General features: G+C 37.7%; 1 protein-coding gene across 1 annotated transcript in view; it reads left to right on the forward strand.

Moving 5' to 3' along the window:
* SMURF2 (SMAD specific E3 ubiquitin protein ligase 2) overlaps positions 1-20,327 on the forward strand; it is a 121,837-nt gene that overhangs the window by 74,174 nt on the left and 27,336 nt on the right. Inside the window, exons 4-8 of the mRNA XM_059150232.1 lie at positions 7,095-7,228; positions 9,542-9,607; positions 14,704-14,788; positions 17,236-17,319; positions 19,856-20,058. Of these exons, the coding sequence (XP_059006215.1) occupies positions 7,095-7,228; positions 9,542-9,607; positions 14,704-14,788; positions 17,236-17,319; positions 19,856-20,058 (572 nt within the window). The remainder of the gene's footprint in view (positions 1-7,094; positions 7,229-9,541; positions 9,608-14,703; positions 14,789-17,235; positions 17,320-19,855; positions 20,059-20,327) is intronic.

Consider the following 20,327-nt stretch of genomic DNA (forward strand, 5'->3'; position numbering starts at 1 on the left):
CTGCCTACTTGTGATCTCTGTCAAATAAATAAGTAAAATCTTATATTTCAGTATAGTTAACATACGGTGTTATATTAGTTCAGGTGTTCAATATAGTGATTTAGCAGTTCCATATATTAGTCAGTGTTCATCAAGATAAGTGAACTCTGGGAGCACTTGGGTGGCTCAGTGAGTCAAGCATCTGACTCTTGGTTTCAGCTCAGGTTATGATCTTAGTGTTGTGAGATTGAGCATTGGGCTCTGTGCTGGGCATGGAGTCTGCTTAAGATTCTTTCTCCCTCTCACTCTGCTCCCCCTATATCCCACTCCCTCACTGAGTACCCTCCACCCCCAAAAAAGCTAAGTGTACTCTTAATCTCCCTTAACTTTTGACCTGTCTCCCTCCCGTAGCCATCTATGTTCTCTATAGTTAAGAGTCTGTTTTTTTGGTTAATTTTTTCCCCTTTGCTCATTTGTTTTATTTCTTAAATTCCACATATGAATGAAATCATGTGGTATTTGTCTGTCTCTGGCTGGCTTATTTTGTAGCACTATGCTCTCTAGATCCATCCATGTTGTTTCAGATGGCAAGATTTCATTCTTTATTATAATTGAATAATATTCCATCCTTTATCCATTCTTGTCTGAATAGACATGAGGGCTTTTTCCATAATTTGGCTATTGTAAATAATGCTGCAGTAAACATAGGGGTACATATCCTTTCGAATTAGTATTTTCGTATTCTTTGGGTAAATATCCAGTAGTGTGATTACTAGATCGTAGGGTAGTTCTAGTTTTGTTTTATTTTATTTTTTTTGAGAGAGAGCAAGTGAACTGGGGATGGGGCAGAGGGAGAAAATCTCAAGCAGACTTCACACTGAGGGTAGAGCTGAACTTGGGGCTCATTGGTTTATGATGACTCCAACCAAGGTCAAAATCCAAACAGAAATCAGGAGTCAGACACTTAACTGACTGAGCCATCCAGGTGCCCTTCTGTTTTTAAATTTTTTTTTAATATTTTATTTATTTTGGGGCGACTGGGTTACTCAGTGGGTTAAGCCTCTGCCTTCGGCTCAGGTCATACTCTCAAGGTCCTGAGATCAAGCCCCGCATGGGGCTCTCTGCTTGGCAGGGAGCCTGCTTCCCCCCCTTCTCTGCCTGCCTCTCTGACTACTTGTGATCTCTCTGTCTCTCTGTCAAATAAATAAATCTTAAAAAATATATATATTTTATTTATTTTTAGAGAGTAGAGCAAGTATGTGAGAGCTAGCAGGGGGCTGGAGAAAGACAGACAGACTCTGCACTGAGCTTAGAGCCCAACATGGGGCTCGATCTCAGGACCCTGAGATCATGACCTGAGCTGAAATCAAGAGTCATATGCTTAACTAACTGAGCCAACCAGGCACCCCACTATTTTTAATTTTTTTTTGAGGAACTTCCATATGTCTTCCATAGTGGCTATACCAGTTTACATCCCCCCCAACGGTGCATGAGGGTTCCTTTTTCTCCACATCCTCAACAACACTTGTTTTTCGAGTTTATGATTTTAGCCTTTCTGACAGGTGAGTGAGGTGATGTCTTATGGTTTTGATTTGTATTTTCCTGATGATGAATGTGAGCATCTTTTCATGTGTCTCTTGGCCATCTGTATGTCTTCTTTGGAGAGATGTCTTTTCATATCTTATATGTGTTTTTTATTTTATTTTATTTTTTTATTATATGTGTTTTTTAATTGGATTGTTTGCTGTTTTTTTGGTGTTGAGTTAAGTTATTTATGTATATTGGATACTAACCCTTTACTGGATATGTCACTTGCAAATATTTTCCCCCAACAAGATGCTACACTCAACATGGGGCTTGAACTTACAACCCTGAGATCAAGAATTGCACGTTCCACTAACTAAGGCAGCCAGGCGCCCCTGTCTTTATTTATTTATGGATAATTTCCTCTCCATTTTCTCTTTCTCTCTTTTTCCTTTTCTGGAACTCCTGTTATTTTGGATGTTATCCCTTCTGAACTGATCATCATTTAGTTGTCCTTTTTTCCTCACATATTTTCTTTTTTTAAATATTTTATTTATTTGAGAGAGAGAGGAGTTTACAAGTGGGGGAGGGGCTGAGAGAGAAAGTGAGAGAGTGTGTAATAGGCAGACTCCCTGCTGAGCAGGGAGCCTGACACCCTCTTATCCCAGGACTCTAAGCTCATAACCTGAGCCAGTCAGATGCTTAACCAACTGAGCACCTTCTCTGTTTTAATAAACTATTTTTGTTTTAGTAAAAAAATTAAAAACTCTGAAGAACTGTCTGGACTGTTTCCCCAATTTAATTTTCAAACATTCCTTTTATTGTCATTTCTGCTTTCACATTTTTAGCTTCCAAGATCACTTTGGTTTTTTACTTTTTTTTTTTTTTTTCATAATTTCCTCTTATTTCTTGGATGCAGTATCTTCTCTAATAAGAGAAGTTAGTTTCCTTCTGTTGCTTGTATTGCCTCTCTTTTGTCAGAGTTCCTTATTTTCTGTTAGTTTGACTTGGGTTTCTTCGGTTTTATATTTAAGGGGAGGCATTTAAATGTTGATTGGAAAATCTGTGCCCATGGGTAGAGCTGGTCCACTCATTAGGGTAATCAGGTATGACTGTGACAGTTCTCCCATTTCCTGCTTGGAGGCCATATATTCTTGGATGCTAGTGTTTTTGGAGCTGAAGACTGTAAGGATGCAAGGGGGTGTCTCTTTTGCCTGTATTAACCTCTTCTTAATATCCCTGCTTTTATTAAGGACTTTCATCTCCTTCGTCAGCTGTGCCTAGTGTCCTTAAACCTTACGTCTCCTGCCAGGGTTGAGGATGAACTGCAAAGGGGAGGGGATTCAGGAGGGCTTTCCAGGCCTTTCTGTACTTCACTAGTCCTCCTTTTTTAACCCCACCATCACTGTCAGTGTATCCTGGGCTTAGAAGTTAGTGAATATTTTAGGGGTGCCTGGGTGGCTCAGTGGGTTGAGCCTCTGCCTTTGGCTCAGGTCATGATCTGGGGTCCTGGGATCGAGCCCCGCATCGGGCTCTCTGCTTGGCGGGGAGGATTTGATGGCAGTAGTAATCTTGTTTCTTATTTGTTCCTTCCTGAAACCAGATTTCGGTTGAGTTTTCTTTAGTTCCTTTCTTTTCTTTAGGTTGTTAATTCCATTATCACATGCTTTGTACACCACTATCATTTTGTCAGCATATATCATGTTATAAACATGTTAACTGCCTTGACATCCTGACTTTCAAGTGTTTGGTCTTTTAAGCTATTTAAGCTTTAGATTTTACCCTTATCAGTTTGAGATTCTTTTTCAAAGTGTTCCACTTGACTTACCTACAAAAATGAATTTTAGATCTCCTATCAAACCTGTATGCCTGACATCTCTGCTACTTACTTCTAGACAAATAGTTCTAGAACTACCCTAGACTACCCATCTCAGCCAGGATTCTGGTCAGTTACTTCAGTTTTATTTTCTAAACCACATGTGAACAAATGTCCTATCTCTACTACTAAAACACTGAGATAGGCTTTTGTGTATGCCCCTCAGTGCTATAGCTTTTGTGTATGCCCCTCAGTGCTATAGCTCAGTAACTCCCAAGTTAGTATGCCGATAAGTAGGAACCAAAAAAGTAGGCTATAGAGAGAAGTGAGAGTACCTGCTCTGGCCTCCACCGCTTGCTTATGTGGTAATGTTTAACCTCTTGTGCGTTGGTTTCCATTGACAACAGCAACAATGCCTACTTTACAAGACTGATAGGAAAAGTGAGACAGATAATACCTGTAAAGTGCTTAGACTAGGACCTGACAGGTAATTCTCAAATGTTAGATGCTTTCAGTAAATGTATTGTATTATTGTATTAGGTCACACTTTTTTTTTTTTTTTTTATTTGGCCTACAGTGAATTTAAAATCACAGCTCCAATAAGCTACTATCTGTGTAACTGACTAAACTTTTGAGTTCTTAGATTGTTTAAGCCATGTCTTTAAGCTTCATATTTAAATTCAGCCAGAGACCCAAGTACAGTGTGAACAAGGCCTAGTCCTCCAAGTGTACAGCCAAGTGGTGTATCAACACAAGTAAATAGGAAATTATAAATAGTGTGGTAAGAAAATGCGAAAGTATAGGGTGCTCTGGAAATATGCAGAACTTCTTTATATGAATTTAAGAGTTAAGGACAGCTTACTAGAAAAAGTGACATTTAGGCTTAGACCTTAAGTGGGAGTTTACTTGAAAAAGGAAAAGTGGGCTGGCTCTAAGCAAAAGTGGTCTATGTGAAGACCAGAGGTGAAAAAGATCATGGCTTTGAAAGCAGTTTGGAGGGGCAGCATTAGCGAGTTCACGTAAGGGGAGTATGGTATAGGACAAGCAAAGAGAGGCAAGCAGGAGCCAGCTCATGAGAGTCCTTGAAAGCCTATTAGTAATTTGAATCCTCTCCTAAAATCAGTGGAGAGCAGTGAAAGGGTTTTAAGTGGGGGAGATGCTATCATCAGGTTTATATCCAGGAGTGAGCACTTGGACTGTAATGTGAAGAATGGTTTGGAGGGAGGCAATGATGTCCAGGAGACTAGTTCTAGCACTGGAGTGTGCAGGAGCCTGGTCGGCTGGAGGCCGGTGGAGCCAGTGGTGAGAGGATTTACCCAAGGCAGAACAAAAGAGATAGAAGTTTACTGACTACACTGCAAGGGAGCAGTGAGCAGGACAGCAAAGGAGAGACTGGCCACAAGGAGGCTGGGTGGGGGGTGGCTTTTGTTAAGTGGGGAGTGAGGAGGTATGGGAACATATGAAATTTTCCTTTTCTGGTACCTGTGCTGGTCGTAAGTAGCCCATTGGTCAGCTAAGGCCTATGGATATTTTGAGGTGGTGGGTCACTGTATGAGCTTGTTTGCATTCAGCCTGTGGTCACAGGCTGACATTACTCAGGTTTCCATTGCTCTGTTGCCCAGAAGTAGCCTCTATATTGCCCCTGAGATTGACAATGACAAATCTTTGGTATTTGGTTGGAGGTCTTCTCTTTAGTAACTGTTTCATGCTGGACCTGGGGGAGAGAGTATACCTACCTAAATTTGTCTGTTTCAGGGGTTCTGTGCAAGTTACAGACCAGAGCTTGATATTATAATAATGTGCTAATAATAGGTAGTTTGAGTGAGATTCCCTGGTGGCCAGGTCCATGGAATTTATGGGGTGGGGGCTTTCCAGTGGTATGGGCTGGAATCCCTGTTGAGTCATCATTTGTATGTGGAGTTGTTGGATCCAGCACATAGAAATGAGGACTTTGTTAGAAAAGTAGTAATGTGAACGAAGAGATGTGTAGACTTTCTAAATATTTATAATATGGCCTTAAAACTTAAAAAAAAAAAATGTCCTTGAAGAAAATGAAATCACACTATATTCTGTGCTTTGCTGGGTCTGTCTCAAAAGCTGGTTTGCTGAACTCTGCCTTAGACTCCTTGCTTTTCTAGCCTTGCTTCTACAGTCTTTCTCAATACAGCAGCTAGGATGATCTTGTTAAAACATATTTCAAATCTTGTTACTCCTCTGCTGCACATCTTCTGGTTTCCAGCCTTACTTGGAGTAAAGGCCAGAGTTCATACTCTGGCTGACAAGGCCCTTTATGATTTGCCTTCTGTATTGGTTAGAGCAGACTAACTGATATAATAGGCAACTCCAGATTTTCAGTGACTTCATGCAGTAGCAGTGTATTTTTTATAAAAGTTTCACTTAGCTGGGGATGGGGGGTAGTGATTCACTGTCTTAGGTTGTTCAAGGACACAAACTGACAGCATCTCCTCCTGTCTCTGGGTGTTAACAGCCAGTCTCCTGACAGGCTGTTTACGCCAGCGGTGGGTTAAGGCATGAGGGATTGATCAGTTTTATCATACTTGTACATCAAGCTTACCAGTTCGGAAAGTGATTTAATGTGATTTTTTTCTTTTAATGTTGGTTTGGGGTGGTTTAGCTGTTTAATAATTGATTCTGGTTCTAGAATTTTGACATCTCATGCAGCAGATACTTGCCAAGTTAGGTCTGTTAGGTATAGTTAAAAATTGGTACATGCATCCTGGATAGTTTAGTCCAGAGTTTGTCATTTGAAGCAACAGAAATGAAACTCAAATTGGCTTAATTTTTAAAAAGGGAATGTATTGGTTTGTATAATTGAAAGTCCGGGGTGTGGGGGGGGGGAAGTCATGCTTTAAGCACAGCTGGATCCAAGTGTGGCTTCCCTGTTTCTCATTTAAAAGTTTTAGTTCTCACTTAAGTGGTTTGGCTTTTTTATATAATAGGTGAATTTTTCTGATGTTACTGCTTTACTGAATTACACTTTAAGGTCAAGGTTGCTGGACCAAAAATTTGACCACTTAGAGGCAATGAAATAGGGGGGTTCTACTGATACACTTACGTTATTTGATTATATTTTTGCATGGGATGGCACCATGTGAACCAATTGGCTGTGGTAGAGCTTTTACATACTTGCAGGTATATGCACAGACAAGTGTAGTAACGCTTTTCCCTGCTCTGCTTGTCTGCAGGCAGTGAAGTGAAATCTGCAAGAGTCCTGCTCGCTCAAGGCCTGCATATAGGAAAGAAGCAGGGGAAAAGCGTTACAATCAGCTTTTGTTCTACAGCATTTAAAAACATAACAGGTATGTCAGATTTTTGGTCTGTCAGCCTTGACGATGCCCTTTGAAAACTGAGTACTTACTCTGAGATGATAGGGCATGCCATTGCAGTGTTTTTAAAATGTGACTGATAAAAGTTCCTGTAACATTTTTGTTCTTGGAAAGAAATGTCAAAAACTCCTTTAGTGTTATTTGACACTAGCTACTAAAATAGTTTTTTACTAACAAAAATTATTACCCAGCCTGAGAGTGGTAGATATGATGAAGGAGATAATAACATTTCTATTTGGATTTTACTTTTACGATTTAAAAAAAAATTTAAATTCAATCCTGTGGGATCGATTGAACTCAAAACATAGTTTGCATTATATAGCCACACTCTGAAGCATTTGTAGCTTTAGACTATAAAAACAAAAGAAAAATTTCACACTAACTACTTGTAGTTGCCAAGTTACCCATTCAGTTATGTTGTGTTTTAGGTATATTGGAAAGTCTGATTCGGTTACGATCAGTGTGTGGAATCATAAGAAGATCCATAAAAAACAAGGTGCTGGATTTCTTGGTTGTGTTCGACTTCTTTCCAATGCCATCAACCGCCTCAAAGACACTGGTTGTGAGTAGATACTAGTGCTTTTTAAAATTTAAAAAAAAGTATATATATTTGTGTAACACACACACACACACACTCATATCCCCACACATGGTTTTTGTGATCCAGAAACTTAACTTCCTATGTATGTTTGAAACATTGGTAGAAATTCTTGGTTAAATTTATTTTATGGACTTTATAAAAAGAATGAAACATTTAAAATATGTGAAACTTGAACTGCATCAGAGCTGCTGTTTAGTATCTAGTGAATTTATTAGTGTTAGGAAAGGTTTGATATCCAAGAGTGAAAAGAAAGGTGTCAAAAGTATATATGCCTTTTTTTCTTAGTACTATTCTCTGGTTTGGGTGGATTTATGAGATAAAGTGAGTTTTATTTAGGTGATTGGAATGTTTAAGGGGAAATATTATTGAATAAGAGTGATATATGATGATAAAAAAATTTAAAGTTCTGGAAAGGTGAAACATTGAGTGTAAGACAGCTGTATTAACTACTTAATTATAGCTTAGTTTTTCACTAACCTGGGTGTTTAGAAGATCAGGCCAAGATCAAGACATTAGAAATGATTTCCATATTGGATTGACAGGTTTAATTAGCATGTGCGTAATTCATGTCACCAGGCGACAAGCATCTTTTGGGGGATTATTTCCATTGGGACATAGATGAAAATGTCTTTTTCAACAAAAATTTTTATTGTTTCTATGGGATTCTTTTTTATATAATATAAAAAATATTGCTAGTTATTATCATGGGATTTTAGCCCAGATGTCTCTGCCAAACAAAAATTCACCTAGAATGTAGCTGAAGAAATTAATAAAAGATAGAGCAAATTTAGCTTTGAATATTAGATATATTGAGATGACCCCTTTTAATGTATATGATATCATAGTCCAGATACATAAATATTGATCTGTTAAAAAGGGAGAAAATTGTGCCAGAAGTCCTGAGTTGGGGGAACTTAAAGGCACCTGAGAATTTCTCTTATCTCTGAGTTGACAGGGTGACCCACCAGGAAGTAGAGGACTTTGGGATTGGTAAAGGTCTAGCACATAAAAACGAACTGTTTTATGACTCAACCCAGCAGGCAAACTGAAGACTTACAGGTCATATGTATGGCTTTATCTCTGCTTCCATTTAGCCAACATTTATTGAACCTTTAATGTGCCAAGTACTAGACAAAACCCTGGTGATAAAAGGTGAGAAAGGCATGGATCCTGTCCCCTAAGAAGCAAGGGCGAGGGCCTGCTGGCAAAGGGAGAAGGACTCACTGGAGAGACTGAACAAGAGCAGAGAAATTGCTTTGCAGAAGTCCACTATGTAGTGAATTTATCAGTGTCCATTTATTTCGCAAAGGGAAAAATGTCTGTTTTTGGCTGGATAGCCAGGCGCTGTAGTTTTGGGACACAGATTTTTCTTTCTGCTGCCTGTGTTTCATTGCATTAATTTACTTGACCCCTTTGATGTGCCATAATATTTCATTTATCACACATTTATTGAGCACCCTGATACAGTGTTCTACCAGTTTGGAGTGGAAAATACAAAGACTCATGTATGATCTTTTCCTCTTATCAATTCATAACTTCTTTAAATAGATGGCATATAGCTGTACAAGAATTCAACTTTAAGTGATATAATCAAAAGCAACGTGTTGTGGGTGACACTGTTCCCTACTATGACTGACCAGGTCATTGTGATGCCTATTCTATAGATAAGGCATGAGAGAGTAAATGAGTTGCCCCTAAATGAGGTAGTAGCTGAACTGACTCAAATCCTTATCTTACAGTTTATACTCAGCTTCTTATTAATACTTACTTTGTGCAAGTGGAGCTCATTTGAAATGGTTAGATAAAAAATAATAACTAACATTTATTGAACACTTCTATGCCAGGAACTGTGCTAAAAGTTTTACAGAATTACCTAATTTGATCCTTAAAAAATATGAGGTGGGTACTATAGTTATATGTGAGAAAATCAAGACTTGGATAAATTGCCTAAGAACAACAACTATTAAGTGACAAGCTAAGAGTCAGACAAAGTGGTCTGAAACCTTTGGAGAAAAAGTAATTGCCTCTTGGCAATGTATACACCAGTGCCTTACAGTTTTTGAAATCTGTATTTATCAAAACTTTGTTAAGACATTTTTACTAATTATATATGCAGTTAGAAATTTGAAACATTTGCTTCATCTTTAAAACATTATTCTTTAAATGATAGGCCTGTTTGCCATTGGATTATGGAAGTTTACCATCACTCTCTAGATGTTAGAAGCTCTGATACCAGCTTATTTTTTAATTGCTTTTTTTGTTGATTTGAAATAGATCAGAGGTTGGATCTGTGCAAACTTGGGCCAAATGACAATGATACGGTTAGAGGACAGATAGTAGGTAAGTGGAATATATAAAATCATGTGAAATTTTGGCATCATTCAGACTGACCGAATTCTAAATATCTTTTAAATCCAAGTGCACTAACTATAGCTTCATTGTATTGGCTTGAGTTAAATGAGTCACATAAAAAGTTTCAAACAGTGGATCCAGGTTCCAGGCTACCTTAATTTAAAGAATTTTAAAAAACCAAACCCTTGAACTATAAATAATGTTTAAAAAAAAAAAAAAAGAAAAAGAAAAGTAGGCTCCTAATGTGAAAAACTATTGCTCCTTTAGACAGTCTTTTAAAGACAGACTTTATACATGGTCTGAAACTTTTCTAAAAATAGTTCTTAAACTGGTTTTTGAGTAAGAATATTTTATTGAACTTTGTTTAACCTTTACAGTTTTAAGGGGCGCCTGGGTGGCTCAGTGGGTTAGGCCTCTGCTTTGGGCTGAGATCACGATCTCAGTCCTGGGATAGAGCCCTGCATTGTGCGCTCTGCTCAGCAGGGAGCCACCCACCCCTGCCTGCCTCTCTGTCTACTTGTGATCACTCGCTCTCTGTCAAATAAATAAAAAAAAATATTTACCAAAAAATCACTTTACAGTTTTAAAATAATCAGTGCTAATTGAAAAGAATATGAGGAATGATAGAATACTGATGGGAGAAAGGGAGAGGTTGCTATCTTACTTGTGAGACACTCAGTGGGCTATCTTGAATTGACTCAGAGGAAGAGTTTTTTGTTTTAAAGATTTTTATATATTTATTTGACAGAGACACAGCAAGAGAGGGAACACAAGCAGGGGGAGTGGGAGAGGGAGAAGCAGGCTTCCTTTGGAGCAGGGAGCCTGATGGGCGAGTTGATCCCAGGACTCTGGGATCATGACCTGAGCCGAAGGCAGATGGCCTAACGACTGAGCTACCCAGGTGCCCCAGAGGAAGGACTTTATACAAAATTTCCTGAGATTCAAGAATTGATGGATTGATTTTTGATCAAGATACATAGTGTGTGGGGCTCCTGGGTGGCTTAGATGGTTGGACATCTGCCTTTGGCTCAGGTCATGATCTCTAAGTCCTGGAGTGGAGCCCCACATTGGGCTCCCAGCTCAGCAGGGAGTCTGCTTCTCCCTCTTCCTCTGCCTCTCGGCCTGCCTGTGCTCTTTCTGTCTCTCCCAAATGACTAAATAAAAAAATCTTAACACAAAAACAAACAAAAAAACCCAAAACAAGACACATAGTGTGGTAGGATACCAAGGTGGGCTCCTTTGAGGCTTCTTAAAGAAGAAGACATGACTGGAATCTTACCACTTCAGTATAGAGCAGAATTTAAGATAAGTTGATTGCATTATGAACCTATCAGAGAGGTTTTAGTTACTGAAGTTACTTTTGAAGGGCCTCGTTTGCCAAGGGAATGAATTGGGTTCAGAGTGAATTGCCAGAGTAGCAACATGACAAAGCCCTATGATAGTTACCACAGGGAAGTGTCTGCACTACAGCCTAATTGAGAATTCCTGTCATTCTTAGATTGAGAAGGGAGTAAAATAACTCAAATGCTGGCATATAAGACTTTTTTTTTTAAAGATTTTATTTATTTATTTGACAGAGACACAGTGAGACAGGGAGCAGCACAAGCAGGGTTGAGTGGGAAAGGGAGAAGAAGGCTTCTTGTGGAGAAGGAAGTCTGATGCAGGGCTCGATACCGGGACCCCAGGGTCATGACCCCAGCCGAGGGCAGACGCTTAACGACTGAGCCACCTGAGCACCCCAACATATAAAAGACTTGATCTCAGCCAAAAGGCCAAGAAGTGATATATAAGACTTTTAAATGTGATAGTTCTTACTTTATTTGATTTGCTATGTTATGTAACTTTTGCCAACTAATGTCCAGTAGTAACAAATAGTTCCGCTAGGTGTAGATGGCATTTATAAAAACAGCAGACTTTTCCTTTGTCAGTAATTAGAAATAAACCTATGGAGTATATTATATAAAAAAGCTTTTCTTTAAAATGTGTGTGTGTTTAAATTTGAAGTTTTTGTGTGAATTTGGTTATCATAGTAGAGATATGTTGGACTCAAACATTATGCTTTATTGTCCTGCCATTTAAAAACAGAATAAATTAAAAAAAAAATCAAAACCAGAATGAGTTCTAGTTCTTACTGAATTAGACCTTTCCAAATAATCATGCATAGATGTATATAACATCCTTTGGGAAATGGAGAAAAGTACACTAGAATACTAACTTTAAAAAAATATATATCCCTTTCTAATAATTTTATATACACTTATATGTGTATATTTTTTATGATTTTTGTTCATTGAATATAAAATTTTTGTTTTCACTTACTGTAGCCATTATTAGTGTTTATAGTTAGTGATTTTAGAGGCTGAATTATATTAATATGTCATAGCTTAATTACTAGACTTTTAAGTTATTATTATTATTATTATTTTTTGCTATTGTAACATTGAAACTTGCAAGCATTTCTGGACACTTAGCTTTATCCTATTTTTGGAGTATTACCATAAAGAAAAATCTCCCAAATTGAGACAAGTGATACAAGGTTATAAGTCCTCTCCCTTGTTTTTGAATCTGTTATTCAATTCTTCGCATCTCTTGTGAGGTTTTTCTTTTTTGTTATAAAATCAAATAAAAGTATAGACAGAGAACATAAGGAGCAACCATAACATGGCATCGTGGTCATTACCTTAATGTATATACCTTTTTAAATTTATTTATTTATTTTTATTTATTTTTAGAGATTTTTATTTATTTGATAGAGAGATCACCAGTAGGCAGAGCAGCTGGCTGGGCGGGGTGGCGGGGAGCAGGCTCCCTGCTGAGATAAGAGCCTGATTCCGGGGGCCCAGAGATTTATAACCTGATCCCAAGTCAGAGACTTAACACACTGAGCGACCCAGCGCCGCATAGCTTTTTTTAAAATGATGTTACACTGTACAGAATTTTAAATAACCTGATTTAATCTGTTCTAAACATCTTTTGTTGTTGTTCATGGATGCATTTTAATGTTGTATAGCAGTCCATGGTGGACAAATAATTTAGCTGTGTGTTATTGCTGGATGTTTAGATTGTTTCTGATGTTTTAATGTTAGGAACAGTGTTCTTAAAATCATAGTAGTTCTATGGTTCATTTTACATTTTGCTAGGATTAGGCCATTTAAAAACACAAACTCACGTAAAAATTGCTTAGGTGTTTTGTAATGCAGCAGTATGGAGTTGAAGCTTATGAAATCCTTAATTTTGAGACTTAATATTATTCTAAACTCGCTAATGAAAAAATACATAGTTTTTGGGCGCCTGGGTGGCTCAGTGGGTTAGGCTGCTGCCTTCGGCTCAGGTCATGATCTCAGGTTCCTGGGATTGAGTCCCGCATCGGGCTCTCTGCTCACCAGGGAGCCTGCTTCCTCCTCTCTCTCTCTGCCTGCCTCTCTGCCTACTTGTGATCTCTCTCTGTCAAATAAATAAATAAAATCTTTAAAAAAAAAAAAAAAGAAAAAGAAAAAATACATAGTTTTTGCAGGGATTATATTTGGGTAAGCATTTCGCTTAGCCTTTCTGTATAAAAACTGGTTAATACTGTTTTTAGTGCAATTTCCATATAACATTTTGTTTAAATTCACTGAGGAAAGGTATGTTACAATGTCACCTATAAATGAAATTCATATAAAGGTGTAACGTATTGAACTTTCTGATTTTTCAAAATTTTTGCAGAGCTGGAAGATTTCAGAATTTTGGAACCCTTCCTAGAACGAAGGGTACTTAGATGTCATACTTTATATAGTAACTGGTTAATTCTTTAAAAGTTGGGTTGGGGCATTTGGGTGGCTCAGTCTTTAAGCATCTGCCTTGAGCTCATGATCCCAGGGTTCTGGGATGGAGCCCCACATCAGGCTCCCTGCTCAATGGGAAGCCTGATTCTCCCTTCCTCTCCCCCTGTTTGTGTTCCCTCTCTCGCTGTCTCTTTCTCTCTGTCAAGAAATAAATAAAAATCTTAAAAGATAAAAAAATAAAAGTTGGATTTTAGTCACATTTGCCCGTTCCTATTTTATCTTTTAGGGAGAATTGCCAAAAATAGAATTAAAGAATATTAGAGCAGCAAGGGGACAGACATAACAGCCTAACTTCCTCATTATTTAGATTATCTAAACTTCAAGAATGTTAAGTGTTTTGTTGACGGTCATTTGCCAAACTAAGTGTTAGAGCCTGGTCTAGAGCTTACATCTCTTGCTTCCAAATTTATAGTAGTAGTTTTACACCACACATGATTATGTACTATTTTAACTCATGGAATCGAAGTATTGCCTGATTGCTAGAATCCAGTTTCATGGGTTTTGTTTTCTGTTTTTTATTTTTTAAGATTTATTTATTTATTTTTAAGATTTATTTTAGAGGGCACCTGAGTGGCTCAGTTGTTTAAGTGTTTGCCTTTGGCTCAGGTCATGATCCTAGTGTCCTGGGATCTAGTCCCACCTCAGGCTTCATACTCAGTGGGGAGTCTGCTTCTCCCTCTGCCTCTCCCCGCTACTCATGCTTGCTCTCTTTCTCTCACAAAAATAAATAAATATAATCTTAAAAAAAAAAATAAAGACTTTAGAGAGCAAGAACAGGAGGGGCAGAAGGAGAGGGGGGAGAATCTCAAGCAGACTTGATCTCACAATCCTGAGATTGCAACCTAAGTCCAAACCAAGAGTTGGACGCTCAACTACTGTGCCACTCAGAAGCCCCTCTTTGTTTTTTTAAAGGTGTGTTAAGAATTAAACCCAAATTAATGTGAACTTTTCCAGTTCCTCTGTATGTGAATATACCTTTCATGTGTTATGCCTGTTTTGAGTATAGTAGAGGGCTTGCATTACTCCATTACAATGGTCAAAAAGGATTTAAACTCTCCTCTATGACCACAATAAAGGATACAAAATCATAAAATTTTAATGTCACTCCTAAATGGAAAAAGAAATTACAGATTTATTAAAAGCTGAAGAGCTCATTCTGGAGTATTAAATAAGCTAGATGTCTTTTAAAGATACATATTTTAAATTGAAATAAATCTTTCTAGTTTTCCAACTCTTAGTAATTTTTTCGTTGTCTTACAGTAAGTCTTCAGTCCAGAGACCGAATAGGCACAGGAGGACAAGTTGTGGACTGCAGTCGTTTATTTGATAATGATTTACCAGATGGGTAAGCTGAGATCATTAGAGAAATATGTTGATAACATCCTTCAAATAATGACAAATAAATTGGTATTTATTGTATGCTTAACTTTAGAAATTTGCCGAACAGTTCCAGAATGTAGATTTTTCTTATTTTTTAAAAAAGATTTTATTTATTTATCTAATAGACAGAAATCACAAGTAGGCAGAGAGGCAGGCAGAGAGAGCGGGGGAAGCAGGCTCCCTGCTGAGCAGAGAGCCTGATGTGGGGCTTGATCCCAGGACCCTGGGATCATGACCTGAGCTGAAGGCAGAGGCTTTAACCCACTGAGCCACCCAGGTGCCCCTAAATTTTTCTTATACTTGAAAAAATAGCAAGGAATCTTGTCAAGACAAATTTATAAAATAAGCCATTAATTAGATACGTTAAATTTGGGGGCACCTGGTTGGTTCAGTCGTTAAGTGTCTGCCTTTGGCTCAGGTCATGATCCCAGGGTTCTGGGATTGAGCCCCACATCAGGCTCCCTGCTCAGCGGGAAGCCTGCTTCTCCCTCTTCTACTCTTCCGCTTGTGTTCCCTCTCTCCCTGTGTCTCTCTCTGTCAAATAAGTAAAATCTTAAAAAAAAAGAAAAGAAAAGAAAAGAAAAGAAACATTAATGAACCTGTGTTTGTCAGGTACTGTTAGCACTTTCTGTGATGCATTAGATCACATAACTCACGTGTGTGATTCTGGAATTAGACTGTCTGGGTTCTAATCCTTAGTCTTCTGATTTACAAGCTTTGTGAATTTAGTTAGTTTATTTAACTTCTGTAAGCATTGATTTATATTCTAGAAGAGGATTGTGATAATAGTATTTATGCCATAAATTGTGAGGATTAAATGAAATCATTCATATAAAGCACTTAGCACAATGTTTTGCATATACTGTTTAGTAAATAATTAGCTGCTATTATTACTCTTGCTGCTACTGTTGTCACCCTCATTCATTTAGTAGATTAAAAACACTGGGACTCAGAGGAGTAAGTAAACTTGCCTTGAAGGTCTCATAGTGAATGGTAGAGCTGGAATGCAGACGTGTAAGCCCCGGTTCCAAAGCTCATACTTTTGATTACTGTTCTGAAACCAGCGCTGACACTATTCTGACTGTATTTTTAACTTTCAAAACATGCTTAATTAACACCAGTGAGGTGTAGTTTATATACAATAAGTTATTTAAAGTATGTAATTGGTTGGGTTTTGACTTAAATTATTTTTGATCCGAAATTTTATATCCAAGCCAGGGTATTCACTCATTTTGTTTAAACTCTTAAAAATCACCATAATTTAAGTCTGTTTATAAATCACTGTAGTTCCTTGATACATATATTAACTCTTATGGCTGAAGTAGATTATGGTAATTTTGAAGGGGAAGTTTAGTGTGAAATAACTTATCAGTATTAAGAGATTACAAAATTTAAGGCTTATTCTACACTTTATAGTACTTTATAGTGCTTTCTTCCCCATATGTTTTATATCACAGTCTTTAAAAAGTCTAATTAGGTCTACATTTTATAATATAGTTGTACATGTATATAATTTATATATTAATTGATAAGCACTACATTTTGTGCTTTGTTGTCACAGGGCAAAAGACCCTTTAAGCATCTCTTTATTTCCTATTTTTTATGGCTCCTAAACCTCTGCAAGGGTTTTGGTGGAAATACTAGCATTACCACATTTCTGTGGTCATTTACTGATATATTTATATATATATATATATGTATATATATATACATACACATACATACATACATACATATTTTGTTGTTGTTGTTGTTGTTGTTACATGGATTAAAAAGTTACTGAGGAGGAAGTACCATTGTTTTTTAAAAAATAGTTTGGGTAGGCTAAATGCTTTAAAAAGCTTTTATAGGGGCGCCTGGGTGGCTCAGTGGGTTAAAGCCTCCGCCTTTGGCTCAGGTCATGATCCTAGGGTCCCGGGATCAAGTCCCACATCGAACCCCACATCAGGCTCTCTGCTCAGCAGGGAGCCTGCTTCCCCTCTCCTCTCTCTGCCTACCTTTCCGCCTACTTGTAATCTTTGTCAAATAAATAAAATCTTAAAAAAAAAAGGTTTTATACACTTTTATGTTAATTTCAAAAATTAGGTGTGATTTTTATTTTTAGTATGCCCCCTCCCCAATTCTGGAGAAATTAGTATAATTTAATTGAGTGCTGACATTATTGGAGAATTCTGAGTTAGGCTGATGGAGAATATTAGCCACACTTCCATGTAAACATTTTAGAAGCTTCAGAATTCCAGAAGATACATTGTACAGTTTTAAAATAAGCTGAAAAAAATTCCAGTATTCTATTGATTTTTCAGTTGTCATTCCTGATTTATCATAACAGATGTCTTCCTGGCTCAATTTTGCACTAAAAACATTCTGTATCTACCTTCCTATTGATGCCTTATCTCTCAATTTTTATTTAAGCTGGGAGGAAAGGAGAACTGCCTCTGGAAGAATTCAGTATCTGAACCACATAACAAGAACTACGCAGTGGGAACGCCCAACACGGTAAGAACATACAAATGTCTTCCCGCGGTCTCTGCTTTTTGCCTTCCTGAAATTGCCACTTTCTGTTTATCTGTCAGCTTTACCAGATTTCCTTTCTTGGTTTATACTGCTGAAGATCAGTAGATCTTACAGCAAGTGCCACTATTATTTCCAAAAGTCATTTTCAATAAAGATTGTTTAGCAGGTCATCCTGTTATTGTAGCTCAGGGCCAGTGATGTTATTTAATAAATATTTATTAAATGAGTTAACAATAAATCGAGAAGTCCTTTTATTTCTTATTTTTCAAGAATAAGAAAAATTCTTGAAAAATTTTTTTCAAAATTTTGAAAATTTTAAAAAATTCAGTTACTGAATGGCTATAACAAAATATAGATACTGGATCTTTATTTGTTCAGTCATGTTGGGGTATGATTGTGTTATATTGCATCCAGTAAGGTCTGTGATCAAGATAAGAACCAGATGTTCTAAGACCATGTGGAGGGCAGGGTAAGGGGATGTTAGAACCTGCAAGGAAAACTCCGAAGGAGAATTTCTGAACTAAATCTTCAAGAATGTTAGAATTTAATCAGATAGGGGAAGGTGATGAAAAGTATTGAGAGTAGTAGTAACAGCTATCATTCAGTTCACCAAATGGTTATATGCCAGTTACTGTGCTCAACATTTATGCTGTAACAGTAAATAAGGCAGAAGGGCCTTCATGGAGCTTACTGTATAAAGGCATGGGGATGTAAGATAATTTTTAGAAACTCCCAAGGAAGCACTTTTTATTTTTATTTTCATTTTTAAAGATTTTATTTGGGGTGCCCCGGTGACTCAATTAAGCGTCTGCCTTTGGCTCAGGTCACAGATCCAGGCTCCCTGCTCTGGTGGGGAGCCTGCTTCTCCCTCTCCCTCTACAGCCTCCCTGCTTGTATGCCTCCCTGCTTGTGTGCTCTCTCTCTCTGTCAAGTAAATAAGATGTTAAAAAAAAAAAAAAGATTTTATTTATTTAGTTATGTGTGTGAGAGAGAGCTTGCATGTGCCCCAGACAGGGTGGAGGGGCAGCAGGAGAGGGAGAGACACGAGACAAAATCTCAAGCAGGCCCCATGCTCAGCTTGGAGCCAGACTTGGGGCTCAATCTTGTGACCCTGAGATCATGACTTGAATCGAAATCAAGAGTCAGACATTTAACCAGTGGAACTACCCTGGCACCATGGAAGTACTTTTTTTTTTAAGTAATTGAAAATGAATAGGATAAGTGGCTGAATTTCCTTTTCTTGTTTGTTTGTTTTGTTTAAGTAAGAACATTTTTTTGTTGCCTCTGTTGAGTGTTTGTTTTGCCCTCCATCCCCTGTTTTCCTGAGCAGGAATGGCACCAGATACAGAACATCAAATGCTTCTCTTAAGTTATACCTACTCTTATTTATTGGGAATTAGTTGCTTAACTCATTAAGTCATAGTTTCCCTCTTACGTTACAGTTCTCAGGTAAAAGCTTAGCTCATGTTGCCATTTTAAAAAATGCTTGTTTGAGAGTTGTATTTCAAGTATTAAACTGCCAATGATCTATTGAAGTGAACCCATTTTTACTGTATCTGAGTATAAATGATTGTGTACTTTTGTCAGTGCTTTAGTGAAGTCCCATTTCCTTCTAACTCATTTAACTGATGAAACTGACTTTAATTTCCACGGGTATAAAGTTGATTGTGGTTGTAAATGTTAGTTTAAAAATTAACTCTTGATTATCCTTTTATATTTTTGATGACCTGTCAGTATACCAGAAGTTCTTTGAAGAGTCACACCGTCATCTTTATTCATTCAATAAATATTTACTGAGATACTCTTAAATATGTCAAACACTGTTCTAGGTGCAGGGGATATATATAGTGGGAAACAAACTAGGTGAACGTTCTTCCCTCAATAAAGAAATATACTAGTAAGGGAAAACGAGGATGCAGATAAAAAATGATCAAACAATTGCTGTGCTGAGAAAGTAAGGTGAGGTACTTATCAAATGCCTGGGTGACTGCCTTAGAATTGAAGGTCAGGAAGGATGTCTCAGACGTTTAAGCTTAAACTATGATTTAAATGACAAAAAAGAGCCTTGGCCTAGGGAGAGTAGGAGAAAAGGGCATTCAGGAATGGGAGGGAGAACTCCCTTCTAGCCCTAAAGGTAAAAACAGTCTTGGCAAATTCAACGAATAAGAGAAGTGTCAGTGGCCAGAGTGGAGTGGGAGAAAGATGGGAAGTCAGGTCCAAGAGGTAGGCTGAGGCTAAGTCAGGAAGTGCTCACATCTACAGATACATGTGGATTTCATATAAAATGTAATTAAAATCAGTATAAAATGACTTAAGTACATAACTGACTGTGCCTGTAACATGAGTTTGGTGTTTAGAGGCATCATGCTTGCTTTTATTCGGTTTTTGAAATCATCATATTTGTGTTGATCATTCCGTTTTCTTGTGATTATTCCTGCAGTACAGACATTGTCTGTCTAGAGAACTTGACCTTTGATATCTCAGTTGAGTAACTTTTTATCCTGTTACTTTTCAATAGACCAGCATCTGAATATTCAAGTCCTGGCAGACCTCTTAGCTGCTTTGTTGATGAGAACACTCCAATTAGTGGAACAAATGGTGCAACATGTGGACAGTCTTCAGATCCCAGACTGGCTGAGAGGAGAGTCCGGTCACAGCGACATAGAAATTACATGAGCAGGACACATTTACATACTCCTCCAGACCTACCGGAAGGCTATGGTATGACTAGCAGAGGAAAAACAAGTGTGGCTTACTGATTTCAGCTTGCTAAGAAAGCCAGAAAATCAGCTTTAAAGAAGTTATTAATCTGGGTTTAGGGATCCTACATGAAAATGAATGTGTAAAATCTCCCAATCTGAAAGTCTTTGAAGTGGTAGAAGACTACCTAACCAGCAGTTTGACTTGGGCTAGTCGTTAACTTCAGTCCTCTTGCTCTTTTATAATGAAATGAGATGAATGATGCCTTTCCTTGTCTCAGAGGTATCGGG

This window comes from Mustela lutreola, chromosome 15 (assembly GCF_030435805.1).
Source record: "Mustela lutreola isolate mMusLut2 chromosome 15, mMusLut2.pri, whole genome shotgun sequence".
In the NCBI taxonomy this organism is placed as follows: domain Eukaryota; kingdom Metazoa; phylum Chordata; class Mammalia; order Carnivora; family Mustelidae; genus Mustela; species Mustela lutreola.